Raw genomic sequence first — 24,888 nt, forward strand, 5'->3', positions numbered from 1 at the left:
GGGAGGCAGTACAGCTCGGTTAGCAAAGAGAGCCCGGGAGGAAGGAACGCGAGGGAGCAGGGCTGACAAGAGAAGTACCCAGGCCAGGAGTGGGTCGGGGTGAGGCACGACAGGGAGAAGCAGGGGTGGAGGGAGGGATGCTTGGACAGAGAACTGGTGGACCAGAGTGCCAGGGAGAGACTCTGCAAAAAGGAGAAGGGGCGCGAGGCGGGGACTGGGCCGAGGGGCGGGGCCGGGACTTGCAGCCTGGAAGGCGGAGAGGGCGATAGGCGCGAGACTGAGGAAATCTGTGCTGGGAGGCCCCGAGCTGGGGCCGGTGCTGCTGAGGGCGCCAAGGACCGAGGCGGCGCGCTGAGCCCAAGATGAGGGCGTCGGTGGTGCTGACTTGCTACTGCTGGTTGCTGGTGCGGGTGAGTAACCCGCGCCCCCTGCCCGAAGAGGCGCATCCTGCAGTGGACCGCGGGGCTCACCTCCCGAGTCCGGCGGGAGCGGGCGGAGCGTGGGGCCAGCGGAGACAATCCAGAGCAGAATGCGTCCTCCTGAAGCCCTACCGAACCCCGAGCTGCTGGACTCACCGGCACTTTCCCTATTCCCGCCGCCATCGCGGGTTCGCCAGAAGTGGGGTCCAGGTTTTCCTCGGTCCCCGCCCCCGGGAAGACCTGGAGTTGGGGACACCCCTAGCACCCTGCAAGAAGAGTGGCCGCCGCTGCCAGGGCCACCTGCTCTGGCGTTGCTTCCGAGAGAAACTGCTGTTACTCTGTGGTTAAATATTTCTCTTTTCATCTCCTGGTCCGCGTGTTTGTTTAGTATGTAACAGGCAACGTGCTGTGGCTAAGAAAGTTTCCTTTTGGAAATACTCTTTTATTCTTCTTCTTCTAAGGGAGCCAAAGGAACCCCTAAACCGAAGTTTGCTACATGGGTTGCCTTGGTTTTTTTGTAGTTCTCCAGAACTCTATCCTTTATTTGAAAATCTTTCCAAAGAAAGAAAAGAAGGGTTTGTGCCTTATTTCTTACGTCTCCTTCTCTGCTCTGAGAACTGTGTGGAGCTGAAGGTTTCCACACATATTTAGGCCTCCAGTTGAGGGAGCCAACTAAGCTAAGCTGTGCAGCAAGAGGGGAGGGGTTGTTTAAGGAAATCCATCCGTCATTGTTGATGAAATTTCAGTTTTCTGGAGCATAGCTTCTCCGCCCCCACGGGCAGCTGAGGGACGCTTCACAAGGATGGTGCTGAAGCCTCGTGACTCCATTCACTTTATCCTTTCAGACGCCCAACATCTCATTGTTCCCCACGTTCCAGGACTGTCAGAGACCGCAGGCTTTTAGCACCAATTTACCATTTCATCTGTTCTGAAATGTACATCAGTGAGTTGCTGTTGCTCGACATCAGGTCCTCCACATTTTGGTGGTTGTGTAGCAATGAGCTATTAAATCCAAGGTATTTCAGGTGGTCTTTGAATGAAGTGATTGCGGCAGAAAATCCAACATAGAGCTTTGCCCTTCGATTCTATTAGGAAACTGTATTCCTTGTTGGATGCTTGCCGGCCTATATCAACAGTAGGATAACAAAACACAGATTTAGCCAGACCCAACTGAGCAGGATTCCTTTTCGTTACTGTCTTATAAAAGCAAATTTTTTGCTAAGACGGGGAGAAACTGAGAGAGACAGACAGACAGACAAGTAATGAGAGCAAGTATTCCATGAGCAGCCCAGCATGGGAGGACACTGGGTCCTTTATAAGACAGAAATGCCGTCTGCCCGGACTGCGAGCTCGGATGTTCTTTACTCCCCGGCTGCTGCTCAGCTTCAGTGTCTAAGGACCGTGTGAAAACTTTGCAGGAACCTTCCTTGGCTTCTTGGATCAGATCTGTTTCTCACCTCTGCCTCTTCCGTCGAACCCCTCTCATTTTTAAAAGGTGTTTCACACCAAGCCCGGAGCATTAAGAGTTAACTTGCTTTACTTAAGCAAATCATGAAATGGGAGCTCTTCAGTTCTGAGAGATTTCTAACAACCTATTGCTCTTAAGTTAGTGATAGCAACATACAATACCAGTTTATTTTCTTGTTCAGAAAATGTATTCTGGATTTTATGTTTGTTTCACAAAATAAATAGTACAATTTTTCTTTTTCATAACCACACCAGGAAAATGAGATAGCTACTTTGAAATGAATTTCAGCTTCAAAGAAACTTAGAAATGAGAAGCTTTGACTCTTCCTGTAGATTTTTGCTTAACCCCTCTTGTGTGAGTTTTAGTTACTTCTGTTTCTTTACCTTGAACAGGTGAGCAGCATCCATCCGGAATGCCGTTTTCATCTGGAAATACAGGAAGAGGAGACAAAATGTGCAGAGCTGCTAAGCAGCCAAAAGGAGAATCACAGAGGTGGGTTTGGGGATTAAGTCATGGGGAGGTGGATCTAGCTGTCTACACTTCTCAGCCCCTTCCCTAATTGAGGGATTTGGAGGTCACCTACGCCTTAAGAAATAGGGCCACTTGCCATTGTACTGGTGGCCACAAGCAAAACGGATACCACCTTGTGAGCATGGGGGTTTTGGCAAACAGTTTAAAAGAAAACCTCAATTCTTAACACCAACAGTTTCCATGACTTGATGAGGCAACTTGCTTCTAAGACTATGTAGTGGCACTGTGCCTCTAACACCGTCAGGGCTCCATTATGCTCTGCAAAGGAATTCTGATTTCCAGGGAATAATAGCACATATCTGAATTCTTGGATCTAAAATATTAGCTATCCTTGAAGTTGGTCCATCTAAGAATGATAGAAAACGGGAAAATAGGACTTCAGTTTTCTGAAGACGTGCCTGCTATAATACTCTGAGTTTGTTGAGTTTGTCCTCTGACTGGACCAGAAACTTTTCTGAGACACCAGGCCTTTGATTTATGCCTCCTCTGTGTTCACCACCCCAAAGGCCCCTAGGTACCAGTCCAGGTATTAACAACACAACCTTTGGTCTGGGATCTGTCTGCTCAATAGTCATGTGTGTGCAACCTTTAAAAGAAGGAAATTAAAAGCAATAGTCTGTATTTGTTAGTAAGACACAGGTACAGCATTCCACTCTGAACCCCTTGCCTCACAAGAGTTACAGCTACAACACTAATGTGAAATTTCTAGGAGCCACATTAAAACAAGTTTTAAAATGTGAGATTAGTCTTAATAATATATTTTATATTAATCTAAATTATTGGCCTAATTATCATTTTGGCTTATAAATAACAAGAAATTATTTCTACATTCTTTCTTTCACATAGTGCATTTCTAAAGAATGTTATGAGCACCTCACCCTTTGGGACACTTTTCAAGCTTCCAGTATCACAGATTGGCCAGTGGTTCCCACACTAGGCAAAGGGGCTGTGAATAGGCACTTTTTTTCCCCCCGACCTGTGTTAGGCCCCTGTTTCCTTATCTGAAAGTGAAGGCTCCAGCTCGAAGCTTTCTTTAATGACTTGGGATTTTACAAACACTTGTGGTTCTGGAGGCTACACTTCCCAGATTATCTGGTTGACCTCAGACAGTCCGTCAGTCCCAGTGCCCCGATGGAGGGCTGGCACTAAAGAACTGGCAACAACTGAGAGATACGAGTTAGAACAGTGGTCACCAAGGCTGCCTCTGCTTAAAAAGTCAGAGTTCAGAAAATCAATCCTGTGACAAAGGCAGACACACACACACCAAGCAACAACAACAACAATACCAAGATGAAGAAGAAGAGGAAATGAACTCAGACACGAGGCTGGTGAATGGCATTGTCATCACATGTACAGCTACAGTTCTGAGGATCCCATGACCTCTTCAGAACTCCATAGGCTTCTGCATACATGTAGTATACATGTGTGCTTCCAGGCAAACATTCAAACACATAAAATAGAAATAAATCTTTTTTTAAAAAATGAAATTAAAACGGGAGCTGGAAGACCTCTGTGGCCAGTGATGGTAGAGCTGCTGGTGGCAGAAGTCCTGCTGAGCAACCCTCTCAATGACAGCATCCTGAGACATGTTTCCTGGGCCCCCAGAGGACAGCCTGTATGAACCGCCTAGTTGGAGTCTATGGAAATTGCTCAGATTTCCTTGGTGCTTGTCTGGCATGGCCAGGTGGATAAGTCTGTAGGACTTCTTCCTTGCTTGGCATACAGACAGACCTCGCTGGTTTTTTTGTTTTGCAAGAACGGATGCCTACTTGGACATTATATGGTTCAGGCTCCTATTTCCAGTGTTAGCTTAAAGAAAAAGTATGTATATTTGATTCATCCACCTTTCTATTTTACAAGAACGTCTTGGTGACTAGCCAGCCACCCTCAGGAGAGCAGAGCTGGCCATCAGCAGCCACTGTGCAGCTCCCAGAAGAGACAGCCTGTGACCCCCAGTTCTCGTCTGCTCTCTGAAATATGCAGAGTTCCAATGCCAAGAATATAAATAGCAGTAGGTTACCAAGATGAAGATGCTGCAGGCAATGGGAGCCTGGGGCTGTGCAGAGCCAGAGCTGAGGGAGCACTTCTGGTGGGACAAGGCCACAGGACATCCTTGTGCCGTCACTAGTGACATTACTGAGTTCTTAACATCTGTGAGAGCTGCTTTCATAGTCCGTGGCAGTGAAACTGGTCTAGAAGAACCTCAGAAATTAGAAACAAAGTAGCTTTGATGTTGGCAAAATAACTTGCACTCAGAAATTAGAAACAAAGTAGCTCCGGTGTTGGCAAAGGAAACAGGGAACTCTTCCACTTTGCTTTATGATGAATCAAGAAAACAAAACAAAAAGATGTAGTAAATCTGTACAAAACCAATGTTGGTTCTCAAAAGGATTCAGAAAGCTGTGGAGGTACTTGGAGTCCTGTAGTTTAATTTTGATTCACTGCGAAGACAAATTTAATCTTGACGGTGTGTGGATGAGGAGTCGAACATGACAGATGGCTGCGGGTGGAGGAATTCTCTGGGAAGTCGGTCTAGGAACTTTCCTGTGGCTTCATATCACCTCACATTCACGCCTGCGGCCACTCCGGGGCTTGACAGAACAAACGTTAGACTGTCACGTCTTGATAACCCCCTCCCTGAATAGTTAGGTGTGTTTGCCAAAGGAAGTGTCTTGCTGCAGTCAGCTTAGAAGCAGGTAAAGGAAGGTGCGAACAGTGGCCATTTGTTTGTTTTAAACAGGGTGTTGGATTCCTTGGAAATACTGTGAGGGCCTTGTTATTCCCTGCTGGCAGGCTGGGCTGACAGTAGCCAGCCACAGACTGGTAATAATAGCAGAAGATGGGAAATTTTGGGCCAGAGACAGACTTCCCTGCTTCCCACACAGGCACAGCATGAGCTTCACACCCTAAAGGGTATACACTTCTCTGAAGACTCTCAGGTCCAAGGCCCAGGCATCTGGGTCATAATCCTACCCTAGGAAACCCTCAGCATCCACATCAGGTTGTTACAGTCCTGACAGAAAGTTGAGGATCCAAAGGAGGGGTGCCTTGTTGCCAGACTTCCCAGGGGAACAGTCTCTGTTGCCCAAGGCTGTTTGTATGTGACATGCTCAGAAGAGAAGCAGATGTGAAGAGTTAGATTCTCTATAGAAGCTGTCCTTGGAGCAGTCTGGGGCCCACACTGGAGAGCGTTTAGCAGACTGAGACAGCTTCTTTTTATTATCCAGGAATGGTGTGTGGTCACCAGTGACCACAGCACACTGGCCACTGGTCCTTCTACCCTGTTGTTCTTGAGAGGGAGAAAGAGAACATGTTTGGTTCCTGTTACAGCTCATAAATCTTATGCTGTGCCTCTAAAAGATATCTGAACTAGTTTTTACTGAAGGAATTAATGAACATTTTTACATCAGAAATTGGTGTTAGAAATTAGTGACTATGAACACAGAAAAAGTATAACCACGAGAAGCATGCCCATAGCTCTCTTCCCTTGCCCTGTGAGGCTGATAGTGCCCGTGCCATTGGAAACCATCCATATGTTTGTTCTGTGTCTTGATCTCCCTTCTCTCCTTTAGTTTGGAGACTGTGTCTGCTCTACATTCTCCTTCAAGTTTATGTAACATCTAGTACATTCCTTTGGTTTCTTTCAGCTACTGAACTTTCAGATGGGTGACAATATCTTGCTCTTAGAAATGCTGTCCTAATGTTCTTAGGAATAAAGTATCTCACCAGCACCTGATGAATTTCAAGTCACTAATCATGAAATTAAGGCAACTTCTCGTGACCCAGTAAATACCAAGGTCTGTGTGATGCATTTCTTCTTGGTCAGTGATGGTTGGACCCTGGGGAGGAAGCTTAAATCAAGGGTACTCAGTACACAGCACCGGGCTGTGTACTCCCGCCAGGTGTAGAGGTCCAGGAATGTTATGTCATGTGCTTGACACAGGGCAACCACAGTGAGCAGACACGGAAGTGTGTTCAGTACAGGGGAAGACACACGCTCCTGCAGTACCCGAGGCTTTCTCTGTTTGGGTAAGAGTGAGGATCCTGGACGTGCTGCCAGAGGCCCAAGACCTCAGGGAAAGGACACTGAGTCCTAATAGGAGGGCTTTCTAGGTCCTAGGCCCTCTACACCTGCTGGCTCTGTGTCCACTGCTTGCTAGAAACAGTGCAGAATTTTCTAGAATGTTGCCTCATTCTTCAGTGTCTGCTCAGAGGCAGGCACACCACTCAATGCTGAGGCACAGGTTCCACGTCCCGTTTGGTTCCTACTCCTGTGTATTCAGCCAGAGCTGCTGGTCAGATGAGGATTTCTACCAGGTCGCCAACTGCCTGGCGAAGTGACTGTTTTCTTGGACCTGTGTTGGTGTGTGAGGTTCTAGACATCGCCCTGTGTTCTCTCTGAGGTCTAGACCTGGCTGTTCATCTGAGCTGCTTTTCACGTTATAACCTTAACATAAACCTCTTCCCATCTCTTCTGCATATAAGTCAAGGCTTCTGGGAGCCACTGTGACATTTCTAGATGAGACAACTCACTGGACATATACCACATGAGGTGGCACAGATAACCCCAGAGTCTGAGCTGCTCAAATATGAAGTGAGGTGTTGCCTAACCTTCCCTGAGCTGCCCTGAGAAGACTTGAGTGTGACAGTAGGCCGCACGTTATAGATAAGAATGAAGCACATACCTACCATAAAGCTGTGCTGTACTTGATAAGCACCCTCCACGAGGTAAGTCTGTAATTTAAAGCACTCTGGGAACATAAGTGCATGCACGCAGAGTTCCACCAAAACGTACTGGGAATTGCAAGGAAGGAGAGAGAGAAAGAATTTCCACCTGGGACTTCGGTACTGGCATGAGAGGCGTGTGCCAGGATGATCTCAGGCGTAGGAAGTAAGAGGGGATTATAGCAGTTGGCAGGCTAGGACCATCAGCACAGATGAGGAAAGAGAGCAGAACAGATATGTGTCGCCCCGAGGGTGGAAATACACCAAGGGCTCTGGAGAGGCAGTGTCTCAGTATGAGCTATGCTTTAGGAAGGTCAGGGCATCCTTGGAAATGAAGAAACACGACAAGCAAATGACATTCCAGAGGAGACATGAAGATGCTCCTTGTGGAAACCAGTGCTCCCAGAAGCCGTTCTAGGGAGCAAGAGGCTGAATGACAAGGAAAGAAGGGCGGAGAGGCCTGGAGGCTACAGCGTGCAGTGCCCCCCCCCCATAGTGTTCCACAGAAGAACGCCGCTCAGAGTTCAGGGAAACCAGCTTCTGTGGGGTCGGCTAAGCCTGACCCCATGCAGGAGCATGGGGAAGGAAGAGATACAGCAGGGGCTCTGCCCTGCAAGAAGGGACAGACAGTGCTCAGACTGCAAAGGTCAAAGTTAGCTAGAAAGAGAATGTTCTAGCTGCAGGGGCCCAGCCATCTCAGAGGCATGCCAGTCCCTCACAACAGAGGCCACAGCAGGAAGAGGTGCTTAACTCTCAGAACTGGCCTTGAAGGACAGGATTTGTTCCCAAGAAAGCAGGGCAGCATCTCTGACTCCTAGCCCAAGGCACTGACTGCTAACCTTCCAGGGCCCAGGCACCCTGGAAAACGCAATCCTCTGGTTCTACACTGATACAATTCTGTCGTGGCTACAGCTGAATGATGACTTGGCATTAACTTCCATGAAGGGTTGGACTGACAGCTCCCTGGAGCAGCCAGTACTTTGGTCTCCTTGCCTGGCTCAGTTCCCGCCTAGATACAGAGCCGGCTAGTAGATATACTGAGGTGGCCGTGGGAAGTCACTAAGTCCTGATCGTGAATCGGAGGGAGATTATCTTGAGATCCATTGTCGGGATGGCTCATGCTAGTGATGTATTCTCCAGGTGGGATTTGCTGCGATGCAAAACATTGCCTGGTTCTGCCCAGCCTTGAATTCCCTGCAGTAACAGACAGGCCCTGGGCCATATAGTAGACTTTGGATAAATGCTTTTGGAGTATTTCATATGGGAGGAAACTATACCATCAGCCCAAGCATTGTGAATATCCTAATGAGTCAGAGGGTCAACATCTTGCAAATATTCAGCACCCGAACTGGTTAGGTACCCGCACTGTGTCACCTTACTGCCCCCTGTCCACATGGTGACACATGAGAGACCAGGACCTGTCAGGTAGGAAACAGTCCTATCTTAGGGACTAGCTTCTGCACTCAATGTTTAAGTGGCAATGACTAAGCAGGTCTCTCCACATGGATTATAGTGACTCCTGCTGGAATATACTGATATTGGGGTTTTATTAGATTTGGCAGAGTTCCCCCCACCAAAGCTGTAGGCTCTGTCCAGTCTGCGTATTGCTTTGTAAAACCCTTTAGTTCATTTAGCAGATCGTGTTCCTTCTGGGTCTGAATCATGATGCAAACTTAGCTCAAGTTCCAGAATGCAGTTCCAACCTTTGGAGCTCCTGCCTTAACCTCAAAATAAACCTGCTGCTTTAGATTCAAAAGCCAGATGTGAGCTGACTCCCCAGTGTAGTAGTTCCCCGTAAATGGTGTTTCCAGGCCTTAGCTAATACTTCACCCTTGAAACTTAAGATGAAGTTCTAGCCACACCCTCATTAGGACATGAGCATTTCACATGAATCCTATGTCATGTTATGTGACACTCCAAACACATGGAATCCTGGCTTCTGACGTGACCTGATTCACCACTGTTTCTTTAATACTAGGAGTGGTCTCATTCATCAGCATGCCCCAGGCTAAGCTTCTACTACCCTTTATTGCAGGATTCTTTGTCAAGAATCTCCTCAGAGACAACGCTGTTCCATCCACAGTACAGCATCAAGCATAGTAGTTGTTTAGAAACCCATTTTGAAAGCTTCATAATTGCCAACACATACGAAGAACGACCAGCACCCATTTAAAGCTGCAGGGTCAATAGGAACGAGCAATGTGCTGGCCAGCTTCTGTCTTCACGGACGGTCAGGTTCCTGATGGACCCTACGCCTGTCCCATTAATAATCTTTGGAATCTTACAGCGCCAGTGTGTGGTCATCTGCACCCACATTAACTGTCCCTTGAGAGGGGCATGCTTTCCTTGGGTGCTTCATTCATTAGTTTTGACAGGCTATCGCTTTGGGTATTTCCCTCACAAGGTTTCTTTGCTGTGCTTCTCCCAGTTCAGTTACTGTCATTACTCCTAATTGCAGCTTTCCTAAAATGGCACTTGGCAACACACCTAGATGAGCTAATGCATCTGTGGAACTCTGATCTCACTGGCAATATTTTGAGAACAACTGAAGCATCTTTAGGGATGATGTCCTCTCAGTGAGCTCCTCTCTCTACCCCCAGAGCAACTAACTGGGACTCTTCAGGATAGCAACCATTGTTACGGTTAGCAACTTGAGTAACCAGCATCCACAGCCATCCACATTGCATGCACACTCCTAGAGTCTGTGAACTTCAGGCCCAGGTGGTCCACATCCTGCTTCCTGTGTGGATTTATTCATCCATCGCTTTGGAGCCTTGTGTACAGTGAGCATTAAGACAAGAAAGTAGTGGTTGTAAGCTGTCTCTGTGCATTCTGGACTTTTACGGGGCACATGCGAGCATAGGAATTTACCCTGGATGGAGCACCAACAACAGGCAGAAAGGGAAACCACTGCCCCCAAGGCCAGCCCGATTAACTGTTGTTTATTGGGTTACTTATGGTACAACACTGTCATTCCCTGTACAGTTTCCAGGTAGCAACAATGAAGATTCTTCTCTCCTCCTCTCCCAGACACTATTTACTGTTTATCATTTGGGAAAGAGACCTCATAAGTCTTTTAATTTTTATGAGTGTCGAGCATCTATGGCCTCTCTCCTTCACACAAGAAAGAGTGTTCAAGTTTGAAAAAAGTATCCTCACAGCAGTTTGCTAGCTCATGGAGCAGCTGTTCAGAGAACATGCACATCTGTACCATGCAAATACGATACAGGTATTTGCTCTGCATGGTCAACTCAGGTGGAGGGTCTGAGTGCCCCACCTCATCTGTCCAAAGTGGTATTAGTTGAGATTTCTGAGCTGCAAGCCAAGTAAGTCGATAATGAAAACATGCTAAATTTCTGTGGGCCTCAGTTGCCCTACAAGACGCCAGGACACACAACGTGGCTGAGGGTAACAATGCCACACAGATCTGATTTGGCCTCTAGACTGTGATCAGCCTGAGGGCCAGGCTAGCCTAGGCCAACCCTATGGTCTTTAGGAGTAAGCAGGCAGGTGTGGGGGTAGCCATCCTGAAACTGCCTTACATCCTCCTCCCCAGGGCTCCTTCAGAAGACCACCAAGGATTTACTTTTTGTGGTCGCAATGCAGAGAAGGCAGCACCCTCCTTTACCCAGATAATGTAGCATCTCTGTGGGGCCAGCAAGTGGAAGACTGAGACAATTCAGGTCAAAATAGATGAACATCGTTCAGAGGAGGACAAACCACTTGTAAAAATTACCTTTCCCAATTGAATTTCCAGCTCCATCCAGCTCTGTCTCTGAGGCTGATGACAGGCGGAGAGGATTGGTGTATTTGACGGCACAATGAGGAGGAGGCTTTTTAAAAGCTATAGCACTTAGGAGAAATCACAGAAACCTTCTTGCCCAACAGCCACCCGAGCAAAGAAATAACAAAAGGCCCTACAAGTGCACCCTGCACACGTGGGCGCCAGGAAGGTGTTCCTAGCACAGGTGTGCCTAACACAGTTGAACCCTGGACAGGTGTTCCTACACAAGAGACCCACAGGAAATACTGTGCACAGGTGGGTACCCAAGAAGGCGAGCCCCCGGACAGGTACCTGGATAGGTTCACCCTGCACAGATGGGCATACTAGACACAGATCTACATACTACATACACATACTACACACAGCTGAGCTCCCAAAAGGTGAACCCTGGAAAGGTATACCCCGCACAAGTGAGCCCTAAGAAGATATGCCCTGCACAGGTCAGTAAACCTTAGGATTACTTGGTGTTTGCATAGGCTCTGCTGCTGGGTTGTCTTCACAGCAGGGCCTCAGAAGCACTTAGTACCATCAGGTTTAGCATCTGTTAATGATTTGTACCTGGATTTACTCACTGTCTGTACGAGAAATGTGTTGATTCTCTAACTCTGACCATTCTTTACGGATCCATCAGCCAGTGCTCTTAGAAAAGTATTCCTCAACTGGGACAGAAGGCCAACGCCCTTTAAAAAGGCAGTCCCGCACATTCTTCTTAAACCCCTGTTCTGTGAACTTAGTGTATTTCCCATCAATTATTTCATAAACATGGTGGGTGCTGAGATTGTGAAACAGGGATTTAGCTGTTAAATTCTGACTTTGGGTGATCATGCTGCCAATGACAATAACCATATTATATGCACATAACATGGAAAGTGTGAGAACCAGGCAACAGGGGAAGATAATAATGATTCTTCCTCACAAAAGGAGGTCCTATGACGTCTCTCCACAAAGTGTGTCAGAGACGGTCTGAGATTTCCCTCTGCACCTGCCTCAGCCACTTATGGCTATTTAGTGCCCATGGAATTCCAGGTCCTTCTTCCTCGGCTGGTTGGTATGGTGGAGAGAAATTGCTGACGTGGCAGACAGAGGGGCCTTATACACCCTACCTCAGCTTCCCCTTGGGCATTCGTTCCATCTGAGCAGTGGGTTTATGAGTACAGGGGTGCTCTAATGTGAGGAGATGGGAAGGATACAGAAGAGAGAAAGAAAAGTCCCTGCTACTTAATAACAGGAATTAAAGCGGCCAGGGCCTCAGTTGTGACAGCTCAGCCCAACTGGCTCATGATGGAGACACAAGATAAGGTCAAATGTTTATTATAGAAAGTGGCTTTTTTTCCTGCCTCAGGAGGAACCAGACAAAGTACTTCTTGTACCCTGGCCATTCCTTGCATAGAATTTGCTGTGGCCAGAACTGCCATCTGGCAGGGTACGGACTTAGAGTTCCTCTTGGGTCCTATGGCTGTGCCAGGCTTCCTAGGACATGATCCAAAGAGGAGAGCTGGGATCAGAGCAGGTGAGAGTGCCCCGTGAGCCCCTCAGGCCCGTGCCTCCACATGACCCATCCGAGGGGCTCCCACTTGATATATGACGTACAGTGTCTACGCTGTGGCCCAGCATTGTCTGCTCAGAAGTTCCCTCACCGGAGCTGCCTCAGAACATGGGCAGCTACCGGGACTGCAGAGACTGGAGGCTCAGGGACACAGGGGTGGAAGGCATTTAAATACCCCATCCCAGTAGCTGCACTCACTCCTCATCCCTGCATCTGTTGTGAGGTTCTGAGAGACTGACAAGGCTGCACAACATGAGCCCACCCTGAGCACAGGCTGGGCCAGCTTCCTTGCCTCATTCCTTTGAGAACTTTTGCCTCTGTGATTTTAAACTTAGGCTGCTCTTCCAGCTGCTGTTCCATCGATGGCTCATGTCTTCCTTACATGCGCATAGTGCACATAATGAAGGAGAAAAGGCCCAGGAAGCCTCCATACAACTCTCACATGACTTCCTCAGGTTCCTTCAGACTAGTGAGGTCAGCCCTTCCAGGACATTCCACTCTCCGGCCAATAATACCCAGGGACTTTAGGCCACACCCAAAGCCCAGCATGTGTGTAAACAAGCCCAGCATGTGTGTAAACAAGCCCAGGTTGCTGCGGCTAAAGCCCACAATCACCTATTCAGTTTACAGAACCTGCCCCTAACTTTACTGAGCAGGAAGGCAGATGGAAGGAAGTGAAGTTGAATCCCAAGCCTGTGTAAAACTGATAGACGCCCTTTGGGAGGAAGTAAAAGAAACTAAAAAAAGAAAAATGCAAAAGACCAAGCAATGTGCTGCCTTCAACTTTGCAGCCCCTTCAAATTCATGGATAGCAGAACACATAGATATCTAGAAATATCACACAGAACGGACCAAATCACCAAACCCAGCAGTCAGCTCAAACCCAAAAGAAAGTATCTGTACCGACTGGTTTTGTGTCAACTTAACACAAGTTAGAGTCATCAGCGAAGAAGGAGCCTCAATTAAGGAAATGTCTCCATGAGATCCAGGCATTTTCTCAATTGATAATCAATGGAGGAGGGCACAACCCATTGTAGGTAGTTCTACCCTGGGCTGGTAGTCCTGGTTGTATAAGAAAGCAGGCTGAGCAAGCCATGAGGAACAAGCCAGTAAGCAGCACCCAGCCATGGCTCTGAATCAGCTCCTGCCTCCAGGATCCTGCCCTGTTTGAGTTCCTGTCCTGACTTCCTTCAATAATGAACAGCAATGTGCAAGTGTAAGCGGAATAAATCCTTTTCTCCTCAGTTTGCTTTACTGCCATAGTGTTTTGTTGCAGCGATAGAAACCCAAAGACGATGTCATCTGATATCCTAAGTGTCTGGAAATGTGTAAGATACGCAAATGATGACCGCTGCCGTCACCAGACTCAGCTCACTGGACTCCGGATTCCCCCCTGAGTATTCCCAGACATAGGTCTCCTCAAGACTTAATGCCACGAGGAGCCGGTCTACCACACTGAAGGTGCAAATCAGCAAGAAAAATAGGACTCTCCTTTATTTTAAAATGTGGTATGGAAACACAATGGGAATCTTGTTCAGCATTATAAAAGAGGAAGCTTATGTCATTTACCATAACATGATGTGCCCAGAGGACTTAATGCTTAGTAGAATAAGCCAGGTGCAGAAAGGCAAACACCACAGAGCTCACTTACGTGGGATCTAAGTCTGCTTCATAAAACAAAAGGTAGGATGCTGTCACCAAAGGCCAGTTTGGGATGCTGTTAGATGGCGTGAAGTTTCAGTTGGGCAATAAAAACATGTTCTAATGACCTGTTGCACAGAGGGCTGACTGTAGTTATTGTCAACTAGAATGCTAAAATAATTCCTTTGAAATGCTCTTACCACAAAGAAATTACATTCGAAGTGATAGATACACTAATGTATCCGTCCTTCAATGTATACAGTGAATCAAACATCTCATCTACCCCATAAGTATACGTAATCATTAGTCGTCAGTTTAAAAATAAATAAAACGATTTCTATAAAAACCACACAGTGCACATTGAATTATTAACACACTTTCAACCACAGGCCTGTTGCTTGCTTCAAAAGCATAAAGTGAACACAGGAGCTGCTCCTTTCTCTACAGTGCTGTGTGGTTTTCCCAGGGAGAAGCACTTGGGCAGGAGGCTGTCTAATTAGCAATATTCTTCTTGCAGACAGCTTAGAGAGATTTCATCATTCCCCTGCCGCCCTTCTAAGCAGTGAGTTCTCGTGGCCCATGATTTACACCTAATTCTTTGCCTCTTCTTCCAGCCTGCAGTGGTGTCTGGGACAATATTACATGCTGGCGCCCTGCGGACGTTGGGGAAACCGTCACAGTGCCCTGCCCCAAAGTGTTCAGCAATTTCTACAGCAGGCCAGGTATTTGCATTGATTCTTGGGCTCACGGGTGTTTTCGTCTGGGGATCAGTTTTCCCCAAAAGAAGAAAGCTGGCACATGTTGGTTGAGTTCTCCTTTAAGGAAGCAGGAATACCTCAACCCCCGGGACAGATGCAGAGGGTAAGACTGGATGGTAAAATCTCAAGTGCCAAGGCAGGAAAAGGGCACATGCATGGTGCTGGAGTTGAAGGGTTGGGGAAAGAAGGTTACTGTAAACCCAAGAGCAATTACCGCAAGGTTGTAAAGTTAGGAAAAGAATCTGGGACACTGCACAACATATGCTCTTACTGCCTAGTTTGCTGTTGCCTAGAGTTCAGAGAATTTGGCGCCCTCCGTGTCTCCGTCCTACATTGTTCTTTATGCATGTTTCAGAATCCAGGTTTTTATAACACAGAGAGAGGAGTCCCGTCTAGAAAACTAGAGATTAGAAGACGCATGGAGAACGAGGGAAGTGCAGTGCTTTCGAAAATTGGAAAATAGTTTTATCTGCTCAGATACTGATGGGGGTGGGGGGAAGCTGTGAGAGATGACAATGTAATCGGGGAACCTAGGCCCCTAACTTACCTCATTGGTCATCCTCAACACTCTGACCTCTAAATCTCTCACCTAGTCTAGTCACCAACATCTCCCTCAGGGGCTTGACCATAAGCACAAAGAGACAGAGCACCCCGAATGTCGATGGGTCAGATGTGGAGACTGGGACCTAAGGTCCTTCAAAGTTGCATCTGCCCAATAGTGCTGGTTTCAGAATCACCAGCCTGGCAGGAACTGCGAATGTACATTGCCAGGTAGGAGATGTGCTCTCAGTGCCTGGCGCCTGCTCACTGCTGGGGAACTGGTGGCTATCCATATAGAAAAAAGATGCAAGGCCTTGGGGTCAGAAAGCCTATCGCCTGCTGAATCTCAAAAATAACCCAACCTGCAGGACCTTAGCATCCCACCTGTAGACTGAGAACAGCAATGGAAACCACACCTACCTCTCAAGTCCACTCTGAAAGTAAAGATGTACGTAAAGGAAGACCTTTGTAAAACAGAAATGTCCTATACCCTGTGGGACCCACAAGTAACCTGGGCAAGGGACAGAATCTCCACAGAGGACAAGAACATGTGTCATGCCCTGGGCACCTTGAATAAGAATTGGGCCTGACCAGTTGAAGTCTACTAATGCCCCCATCTGTCCCTTTCCCACTGGGTCTGTCCAGAGCTTTATACTCCTTCTGCTTTGGGTGGTCACCTGTTACATTCTTTGTAAATAGAGTAAATACTTCATTTCTTGATAAAGTTGAGATTATTTAGGAATAAACGGTGGGATTTTAAAATCACAAACTGCTGTATTTCTTAATATTTGAAGCTCGGCCGCATGTTTTCCTCCAACTGATAGCCAATGGAAACTGCTCTATGCTGCTGTGTAAGCACCGAGGGGTGGGGGACAGGCCAGATAGAGAGGGAACAACTATTAAAAACTAAAGAACAAGAGAGGTAGCTCCAGGGCACTGGGTCTGGGACCAGCACTCTGCTAGATGCAGACATCTGAACATGCTAAGGGTTGTCATTCGGCACAAGCACACCTCCGAGGCTTCACCAGCGGCAATCAGTTCTCTCCTGTTTTTACCATTCCGAGATACAGTGTGTCCACCAGGCAAGGAGGTCTCGGGAAGGAAGCTGTGCAGGGAAACTAAGGAAGGACTTCTAAGCAGCCTCAGTCGCTTGCTGATCAGGGCTTCAGCTTGTCATATCAACAATGATCGTGAGGCGAGCTTTCGAGGACCAAACATCTAAAATTTACTTTCCAGGAAACATAAGCAAAAACTGCACTAGTGATGGGTGGTCGGAGACATTTCCGGATTTCATAGATGCTTGTGGCTACAATGACTCCGAGGATGAGAGTAAGGTAGGTGCCCGACCGGCCGCACAAGCTCCATTCATGGACAACATTCTCTACAGGTCCCCTACCTCTGTAGCAGCACAACTTCTTAGCCCACACTTGGTCTCTGATATGCTGTGGCTTTTGGGATTTGCTGATTCTGCATAACTTTGGAGGCCCAGGAAGGAAGCGTTATTACCTGTCAGCATATCTGGATGGGAGAGAGTCCTGTAAGTGGGTTATACCTGCCACAGACTAGCTCTTCTGGGGTCCCGTGAGCATCACATCCTTTGTGCCATCTGGATCTCTTCCCATCTCTAGTTTTACCATTATCTGGATTCTTGGGAAGCAGATCTGGTCCCACAGTACACCAATCCAATGCCACACATCTCCATAAGTTCCAAAGCTGGGTCTGTTCGTAGATGCTGGTGTCTCGTCTCAGGCCACTCGGGACAACTGTCAAGAGTCTCCCTAGCCATGGCTACAGCACTCAGCCAACCCTTTTTAAGATAGACTACCACATCCATGTAGATCTTTCTGTAAGAATGTGAGTGTTGGTGATCTGGACACACTCAGCTTTGTACCTCTTCCTGGCAGCCTAGTGTGTCCCTGCAGCACCTTCCTCTGTGCCTGGCCACTATCTCCTCCTCCACAGACTGGGGCACCTTCTCACGGCAAGGAGGACTTGAGCTCCTTACAAACCCACACTCAGTGACATGCAGACATGCTGACTGCTCAGTAAGGTGCTGAATGTCGGGGAGACTCCACAGAGACTCAGTAAGTACCCAAGCACAGATTCTGCCACACAGCCACAGAGCACAGTCACTTGGGGCCTCAGACCCCTCCTGCCTGTCACAGTATGTTCTTACCATCAGTGGTGGCAGTGCTGCTTCTGGGAGGTGACCCACTCACCCTTTGCCCCAGACTAGCTGCTTTCCTTTCTTCATTACGATTTATAATTCAAAGCCAAAAGATTATGAAACTCAAGGAAAGAAAACGTCCTGTGGCTTTGAATGCTCCACTGGTTGAGGGCAGCTTTCCCGGACAATAGCAGTGTAGAAGTCACAGCATTGCCTGTGTCCTATGAACCAGACACTCAGGCTCGATGGCTCCAGTTCCACAGATGGGCCCTCCAGCTTGGGAAAACGCTGCGACGTGCTGGCCTTCATCTGTCTGACTTTACAACCTTCCACTTTCTCCCACCCATGCTTTGACATGTCCACGAGACAGGGAACCCACCGGACCCCCTCCCTCTTCAACTGCATTACTGGACAGGGATGTTGGCTGGGATTCCAACCCTCTAGCACACACAGAGCACCATGGAGAGGGTCTACACTGCATCCTGCACAGCAAACAAAGCTGAGAGAGGAACAATGCTGAAGGCCGGGCTTCTTTGCATTTGAATAGATGCCGGCTCACTTCTGACCCATTCATTACCCCACCCTGGTCAGATGTAGGAATAGAAAACCTGTGTCCTCTCTGTCCCTTGTGCTGGACACTCAGATGCCCTGATTCCATTGTTTGGTCTCACTTCATGAGCTCCCTTTTCTGGCCGGTGACACCGTGGTGCTGCCTGTTGTGTTGTATGTAATCATTGCCTTTAGTCTCTCTGTGACAAGTGTCTCCCGTGTTCTCTGTGGCTATGATTATTGGTGAAGCCATGGGTGGTAACCATCCTAGAATGGCTGCTGAGCACACAGGACAGTTGTGTTATCTGGACTTGCTGATTATAGAGTGTGCTGAACTTCATGTCACCGAGCCCCACCCACATATCCTGGAGACCGACCTCAAGAGGTTCACTAAAGCTGAGTCAGGCTCACAAGCCTTGACAATACAGACAAAAGGCAGCTACTTAGGATGCAGCTAAAGTTGAGGTGCAGCGAGAACACTGAAGCAGAAATGTCCCCACCCTAGGCCACCTGCATCCTGCATGTATGACTAGAGGCCCGAATTCTCAGACTTCCCTGCTTCCTCCTCACTGACGAAATCCCCGAAATGGCTGTTTGTGTCCCATAGGTTAATGACGTCATCATTGGGGTAATTTTGATGCCAAATGGTGTGTAACGTTTCACCCTTTTATAATACTGGACCCCCAAAAATATGAAGCCAAGTCCCACAAGGGCCTTTGAGAGCACAGAAAGCAAAACTCTATGCATTCTGCCCGGCAGCTCTGAGGGCTACATTCTTAGTAGCCCCTTTCTTGTCTGCACACAGAGAGAGGCCAAAACCCATTTGACAGCTCAAGGCTCTATCCATGTGGAATAAGATCTGAAGTGTGTTTTTACAGAAAACACGAGTGCATGTTAAACTGCCTGAAAGCATTTTGATGAGTTGTCTCTAGAAAGCTGCCCACTGGCCTTCTGGTAGTGAGCATTATTTCAGCTTAGGTTCTGAGTCTGAAGAGATGGTTCTTAAGTCCTCATCTGAGTATCCTGAGGGGGGATGGTGGTCATGGCTTCAACCCCATTCCTCTGAAGCTGGTCAGGTAGGAAGAGGTCACCTGGTTAGGGGCCCTGGACACGGATCAAGCTTTGGTGAGGAAGCACGGTTGGGAGCACGGTTGGGATCACTCCTACTTCTGGGTGGGACTGTCTGCCCTAGAGCCTGCAGGTGGGCTTTGCTCCACATCTGAACATAGCAGGTGCTGAGCAGAGTCCTGAAGTGTTCAACACTCTCTTCCTAGCTCCATGTCCAGGTCCCTCAGGGAAGCCTGGGCCAGAAAACACACACGCACACACACACACACACACACACACACTCACACTCGTGCACACACTCACACATGCACACACTCACACTCGCACATGCCTTCACTTCTCATGTGTACAAAGATCTCTGGGAGCCTGCATTCTGAGCTCTCCCCAGTTATGAAGAGAGACAGGGATGTAAGAACGTGACCTCTCTTTTCCTTGATTTCTCCTAGGTCACACTCAGGGAGTATCTCCAGAGACACTGGAAAACTCCTGAGGCCCATTCAGTGCTTCTGAGGGGGCTATAATTAAACCCTGCCTGTGTGAGGCAAGGCTTCTGATCTCTCATGCTTTCTGTCTGTTTTGAAGAACTATTTTTGTTCTTAATTAAACATTTCAGGGATTCTTCAAATAGCATAAATTTATAATAATGGATTAAAAAGTCAAAATATTTTAATGCAAAAGGCAGTAGAAATGATGGGCCAAAGTCAAAATGAGTAATGCTTCCAAACTGCAGCTTACACACTTTAAATACTTTAGATACTAGGCTGTTTCACAGACTCCTTGAAATATAAAGCTATGGCAAATATGAGGCCATCAGGAATGCCCCGAGCACAGGACATACTGCATCTGGGCTCTGAGCACACACACACATGGCCCAAGCCGAGGCCCCGGGCTCTGAGCACACACACACATGGCCCAAGCTGAGGCCCCTTGTCAAGGAGTACAGAGGCATCTGAAAGAAACCATGTGTAGGAAACCATCTCTCTTTTTTGTCTTCTTTAAATTGAAAAGTCAAACAATAGATTCTGATGGTGGTTTCCCTCTCCCTTCTCTCCCAGATCCAACTCCATGGCTTCTTTCTATTTAAAAAACAAACAAACAAACAGGCAAATTCAAAAGGCAAAGAAACCAGATTTAAAAAAATAAAAAGCAGTGAAAAGTCACAGGAAACATGGAGACAGGCAGATAGACAGACAGACAGAACGAGAATCCACAAAAGCACAAAACTGGAAACCAAAATATACATGTAAAAGATCAGTAAAATAGAAAATCTCTCAACAAAGCAATAAGAAACAGAAAACCTCCAAAAACCATCCCTACCAGGATGTGTCAGGATGAGAGTTCCTGGACATGAGTTCCAGTGCTCTCAAGGGGACATATTCCAGCAGGAGCTCACAGGGACATAGGCATCTCTTCATTTCAGTATAGGTTATATTCACTCTGCGTTGTGGTGTCTCTGTTTTACCTTACATCAGAAGGCTTGCCTTTCATCGTGTGCCAGGCTTAATGCCAGACAGGAGTGAGAAGGAAAGGTTTGCGGAGACAGGGTGAGGTCAGCTGTGGAAAGATGGGCTTGGCAACTTGAAAAGACCAGGCGAGGAGCTTCCCCCGTTGATGGTGCGGCAGAGGACTAGAATCTCAGTTACGCACAGGGGCCTATGGCTGACCTTGGACACACACAAGTGTGATCAAGAAGTTGCCTTGTGACTCCTGTTTGAATAGAAGCTTCACACATGGGCTTGATGCTTTGAAGTAAACCAGTAATTCTCTTCAAGGCCAAAGGAGAAACAAGACAGGGGAAGGCTGCCCGGGAACATGCTATAGTTCTACAGATTCTTAAGCCCCTATGTTGAGAAACACTACCCTAGAGCTGGAAGTTGATGCAGACCAGAAAATGAAAGTCTCAGGAGCAGTCTATGAAGATGGCCACCCAGGCAATATATGGACTAAAGGCATCTCTATGCCTCAGTCTACAGAGCCCCCTCTTTCCTTTTTAAGAGTCTCCCTTGATCCCTCTGGATCTTAAGTCAACATTTTTTTTTCTTTAAAAATTAAAACCTATCTTGCGATAAATTATCTGCCCCATGCAGAGTAGACACAATTCTCAAGATGACAGCACTTGATGAGCTTCTTGGTCTTCTCCTACCTGTGACATCTCTTTGTGGTAGGTGCAGATCCTCCAGTGAAGGTTGTAAACCCTGAAGGTTCTTGAAGACAGATAGAAAGTCCCCCACTTCCAGCAAGCTAAGTGCCCAGCTCTTCTTCACCTCCCTAGAGTGCAGAAGACACCTACGGAAGAGACCCTAGGCCATGCCAGGTCAAGCAGCCCCAGGTTCAAACCCTGGAAGACCATCTGTTTTTCTGTCAGAACACCAGTGTCTGAAGACACCAGATGCCCCCTGTTTGTGTTGGACTTAGTAGAGACCCCTAGCAATTATATCTGGCTGATCTGCCAGGCACAAGCTTGAAATCAAATGTCAGAATATTTGATAATAAAGCAAAAACTTGCCAGTTCTAGGTCAACTGCCTTCTTGCTTTAAAATCATAAACTCTACATATGTACAAAATGCTCAGTGGGATAATAAGCTACCAGATGTCTCTGATTATTTTTTACCTCAGAAATTCTACATTGGGGATTTAAAATAAATTTCTCTTCCCGCTCATCTCTCTATTAGAAAGAAACAGTTCTGTTTAAAATAAGGTATACAAGTTAGGAGAAAGGATGTCATGCTGACTGTGGGCTGCCTTCCCAATAGCTCCTGCCCCAAATCACCCTAGAGGCCTGAGCAGGCTCATGTTCATTCTGCAATCACTCTTGAACTGGGCTCATAATCTCCATGGGAACTGTGACCGCACAGACCTCACCACTAGAAACCAGCAGGCCCCTAAGCTGGCTCCTAGGATATCTTTGCCATCTTAGAGAAAAATTATATCCTAAGGAGGATGTGTATCTCCAGGAAGGTCTGTCCTCAGAAGAGGCCATGTCTTCAAGAAGAGCTTAGTCCTCAGGAAAGACTATGACCCCATGAGAAGTTAGACTCTTTTTGAGAGACTTCATTTCTGCTGCAGCTGAGTTGGTAACTTAATAACCTCTGATCATCAGCAGCCAACATTCATGTCTGATCTCAAATATTAGTCACCACAGACTTTTATCACCCCAGTGTAGCCTGGAGCCTGTCTCAGAAGGACCCAGCAGACCCACACCCTCTGATGAACACGTAAATGATTGTTTGGAGGATAAAGACCTCATGACCATCCTTGAGCTGAGGCTAAAGGAGAAGCCACTGCTCATCTGAGAGCAAGGAATGTGAATTCAGCCCTGATCAGAGGACACTACCCAGGGAAGAGCCTCAACTAAGAAAGACTAGGGACACATGCTCTACATCTTACCTCTTATGGCCTCTTAAATGACAGAAATCTCCCAAGACTTTGGAATTATCTTCCATTTTCAGGTAGGAGCCCAAGTTCAGGACCCCTCCCCTTAACCTAAGACACCCAACCAGATTTAATCAAGACCTCAGAAAGAGAAGTTACAGAGTTGATATCAAGACTCTGTTGCAAGAAACCAGTAAATATACAGATGTGACTCCCCACCTTTCCAGGCAGACCTTGCTTGGGGGTCTCCTGTAACCTGTGGGGGAAATAAAATTTCATGTCAGACTCAGGATTCTGTGTCTGTAGCCACTTAGCACTAAAAAACATGTTGGCTGAGCCTTCCTCTTAGAGAAGTGATCATTGTTGTGGAAAATATTTTTTTCCTGAGAAAGGTAAAGGATATTCTTAATTTGTGGATGCTGTAATCATCCTGGGTATACATTCTGTCTTAGTATACATGGTCTTTGCCCTCACATTCAGCTAGACTTGGATGCAAAGCAACAGCCCATGGCTCCTGTGCCGCACAACCATGGTGCCTATACTGAACATGGACAGATTGTTTTTTTGTCATTTTTCCCTAAACAATGCCTTGTAACAGCTATTACATGGAGCTCACATTGTACTAGTTAGAATAGCCAAGTAGATGGTGTAAGCATATGAAAGGATTGTACAGGTGATAAGTAAATACTCCAACAATCATGCAAAGGACTTGAGATCTGTAACTTTTTATGTCCTGAGATCCTGTTGTCACCATGTGTTCTAAGAGATGATGCATAGCCTATTTCTCCAGGCCAATGATTATCACCCCTTCCTGTAGTTCCAGAGACCGTGAGGAAGAAAATCTCCTTCCTGACCACCAGAAGCTCAGACAATTCTGTAAAATAAATTATTTTAATGTAAATGTAAACAGTTTATCAATCTAGTGGCTGTATTTCTTTATCTTAGCTAGTCCCCAATAACCCACAGAAAAACGAAGATTTATTTCAAGCTGCACCTCAATACTCAGGCAGTTATATAATTTACCTTAACCCCCCCCAACACACAACACACACACACACACACACACACACACACACACACACACACACACACACACACACTAATCTAACTAAGTCAACCACATCCCCATGATACTTGCAGTTTAAAATTGCTGTAGCTCTCTCTGATTCAGCTGGTTTCCTCACATGGTGCCTCCTTGGACCCTGTCCTCCTCATGGCCGACCTGGATCCTCCCCACCCCCTCTCCTTCCCCTGGATTATAGAAGTTCTGCCCAGTTCTCTCTTCTGCCCAGCCATTCTGTGATAAGCATCTACTGACAAAACACAGAATGAATGGTAAGAATTGTTTGCACAGATGAGAAGGGGGGAAATTACTGACCAGAGCATTGCAGCACCATATCCAGACTGAAACAAGAAATGAAGGCAGAGGAGTCAGCATTTGAATAACACAAGGACAGCCTTTACACAGTGCACAGAAGCATTATGCCTACAAACTTCATCAAACTTTAAACAGTGGCTATGAATGCAGTGGTAGACTTCATGCTCCTGGCTCCAAGCATCAGCACCATGGCCAGTTCTACCTTCAGACTTTGTCCATCAAGCCTGACTGGAAGCCATTCTCACTTCCATTTTATTGTGTGGGAAACAGTTGAAAACAGTTGCATAAGCACGTGCTCCTCAGTCAGTGAGGACCTGGGCCACCAACGTAAGACATGAAGCAGCAGAATATGCTCTGAGAAGGGTTGTCACCCTGACTGATGGCTGATGTGTCCTACATGCAGATACGTGTTTGTCAATGCAGAAATCTGAGATAAGTAGGCAACTGATTATTTCCCCATCTATAAAATGAAGTCAGAAAATAAACTGCTCACTTCTCCAAAGTATAATTGGGACCCTAGACCTCACTTCTGAGGCACTGTTGGCAGGCTGCTTTCTGTGCCACATCCGAGACTTTGTTCTTGAGAGTATAGCATGCTCCATGGGAAGATGTTGTGACTCATAGGGGACTTTGATGGGAGCAAGGGATTACCTGGGCAGGGGCATAACAAGGGACTGGGACCATGGGTGTTGCTGTGGCTGTAAGCTCTCGTCTGTAGCTTGTTGGGGTATAGACATAGTCCAGAACAGAAGAATAACAACCAATCACACAAGACACACCTCAGGGGAAACTGCGTGCCTTCTTGCCAGTGTCTCTGAACACCCACCTCCCTAGCACCATGCTTGCAGAAGTGGTTACCACGGCCTCACTAACCTTGGCTAGGATACCAGTACTGGGAATGATTGCCCTCCTGTTGAATGGGCCATAAGTCCAATTAGACAG

The 24,888-nt window shown here is 47.1% G+C and overlaps 1 protein-coding gene across 1 annotated transcript in view; it reads left to right on the plus strand.

Annotated features, from left to right (window-relative positions):
- Positions 1-281: 281 nt before the first annotated feature.
- VIPR2 (vasoactive intestinal peptide receptor 2) overlaps positions 282-24,888 on the plus strand; it is a 64,661-nt gene continuing 40,054 nt past the window's right edge. Inside the window, exons 1-4 of the mRNA XM_080924708.1 lie at positions 282-410; positions 2,280-2,379; positions 14,729-14,836; positions 16,649-16,746. Of these exons, the coding sequence (XP_080780834.1) occupies positions 363-410; positions 2,280-2,379; positions 14,729-14,836; positions 16,649-16,746 (354 nt within the window). The 5' untranslated portion in view covers positions 282-362. The remainder of the gene's footprint in view (positions 411-2,279; positions 2,380-14,728; positions 14,837-16,648; positions 16,747-24,888) is intronic.

Source organism: Micromys minutus, assembly GCF_963924665.1.
Source record: "Micromys minutus genome assembly, chromosome: 1".
Lineage (NCBI taxonomy): Eukaryota > Metazoa > Chordata > Mammalia > Rodentia > Muridae > Micromys > Micromys minutus.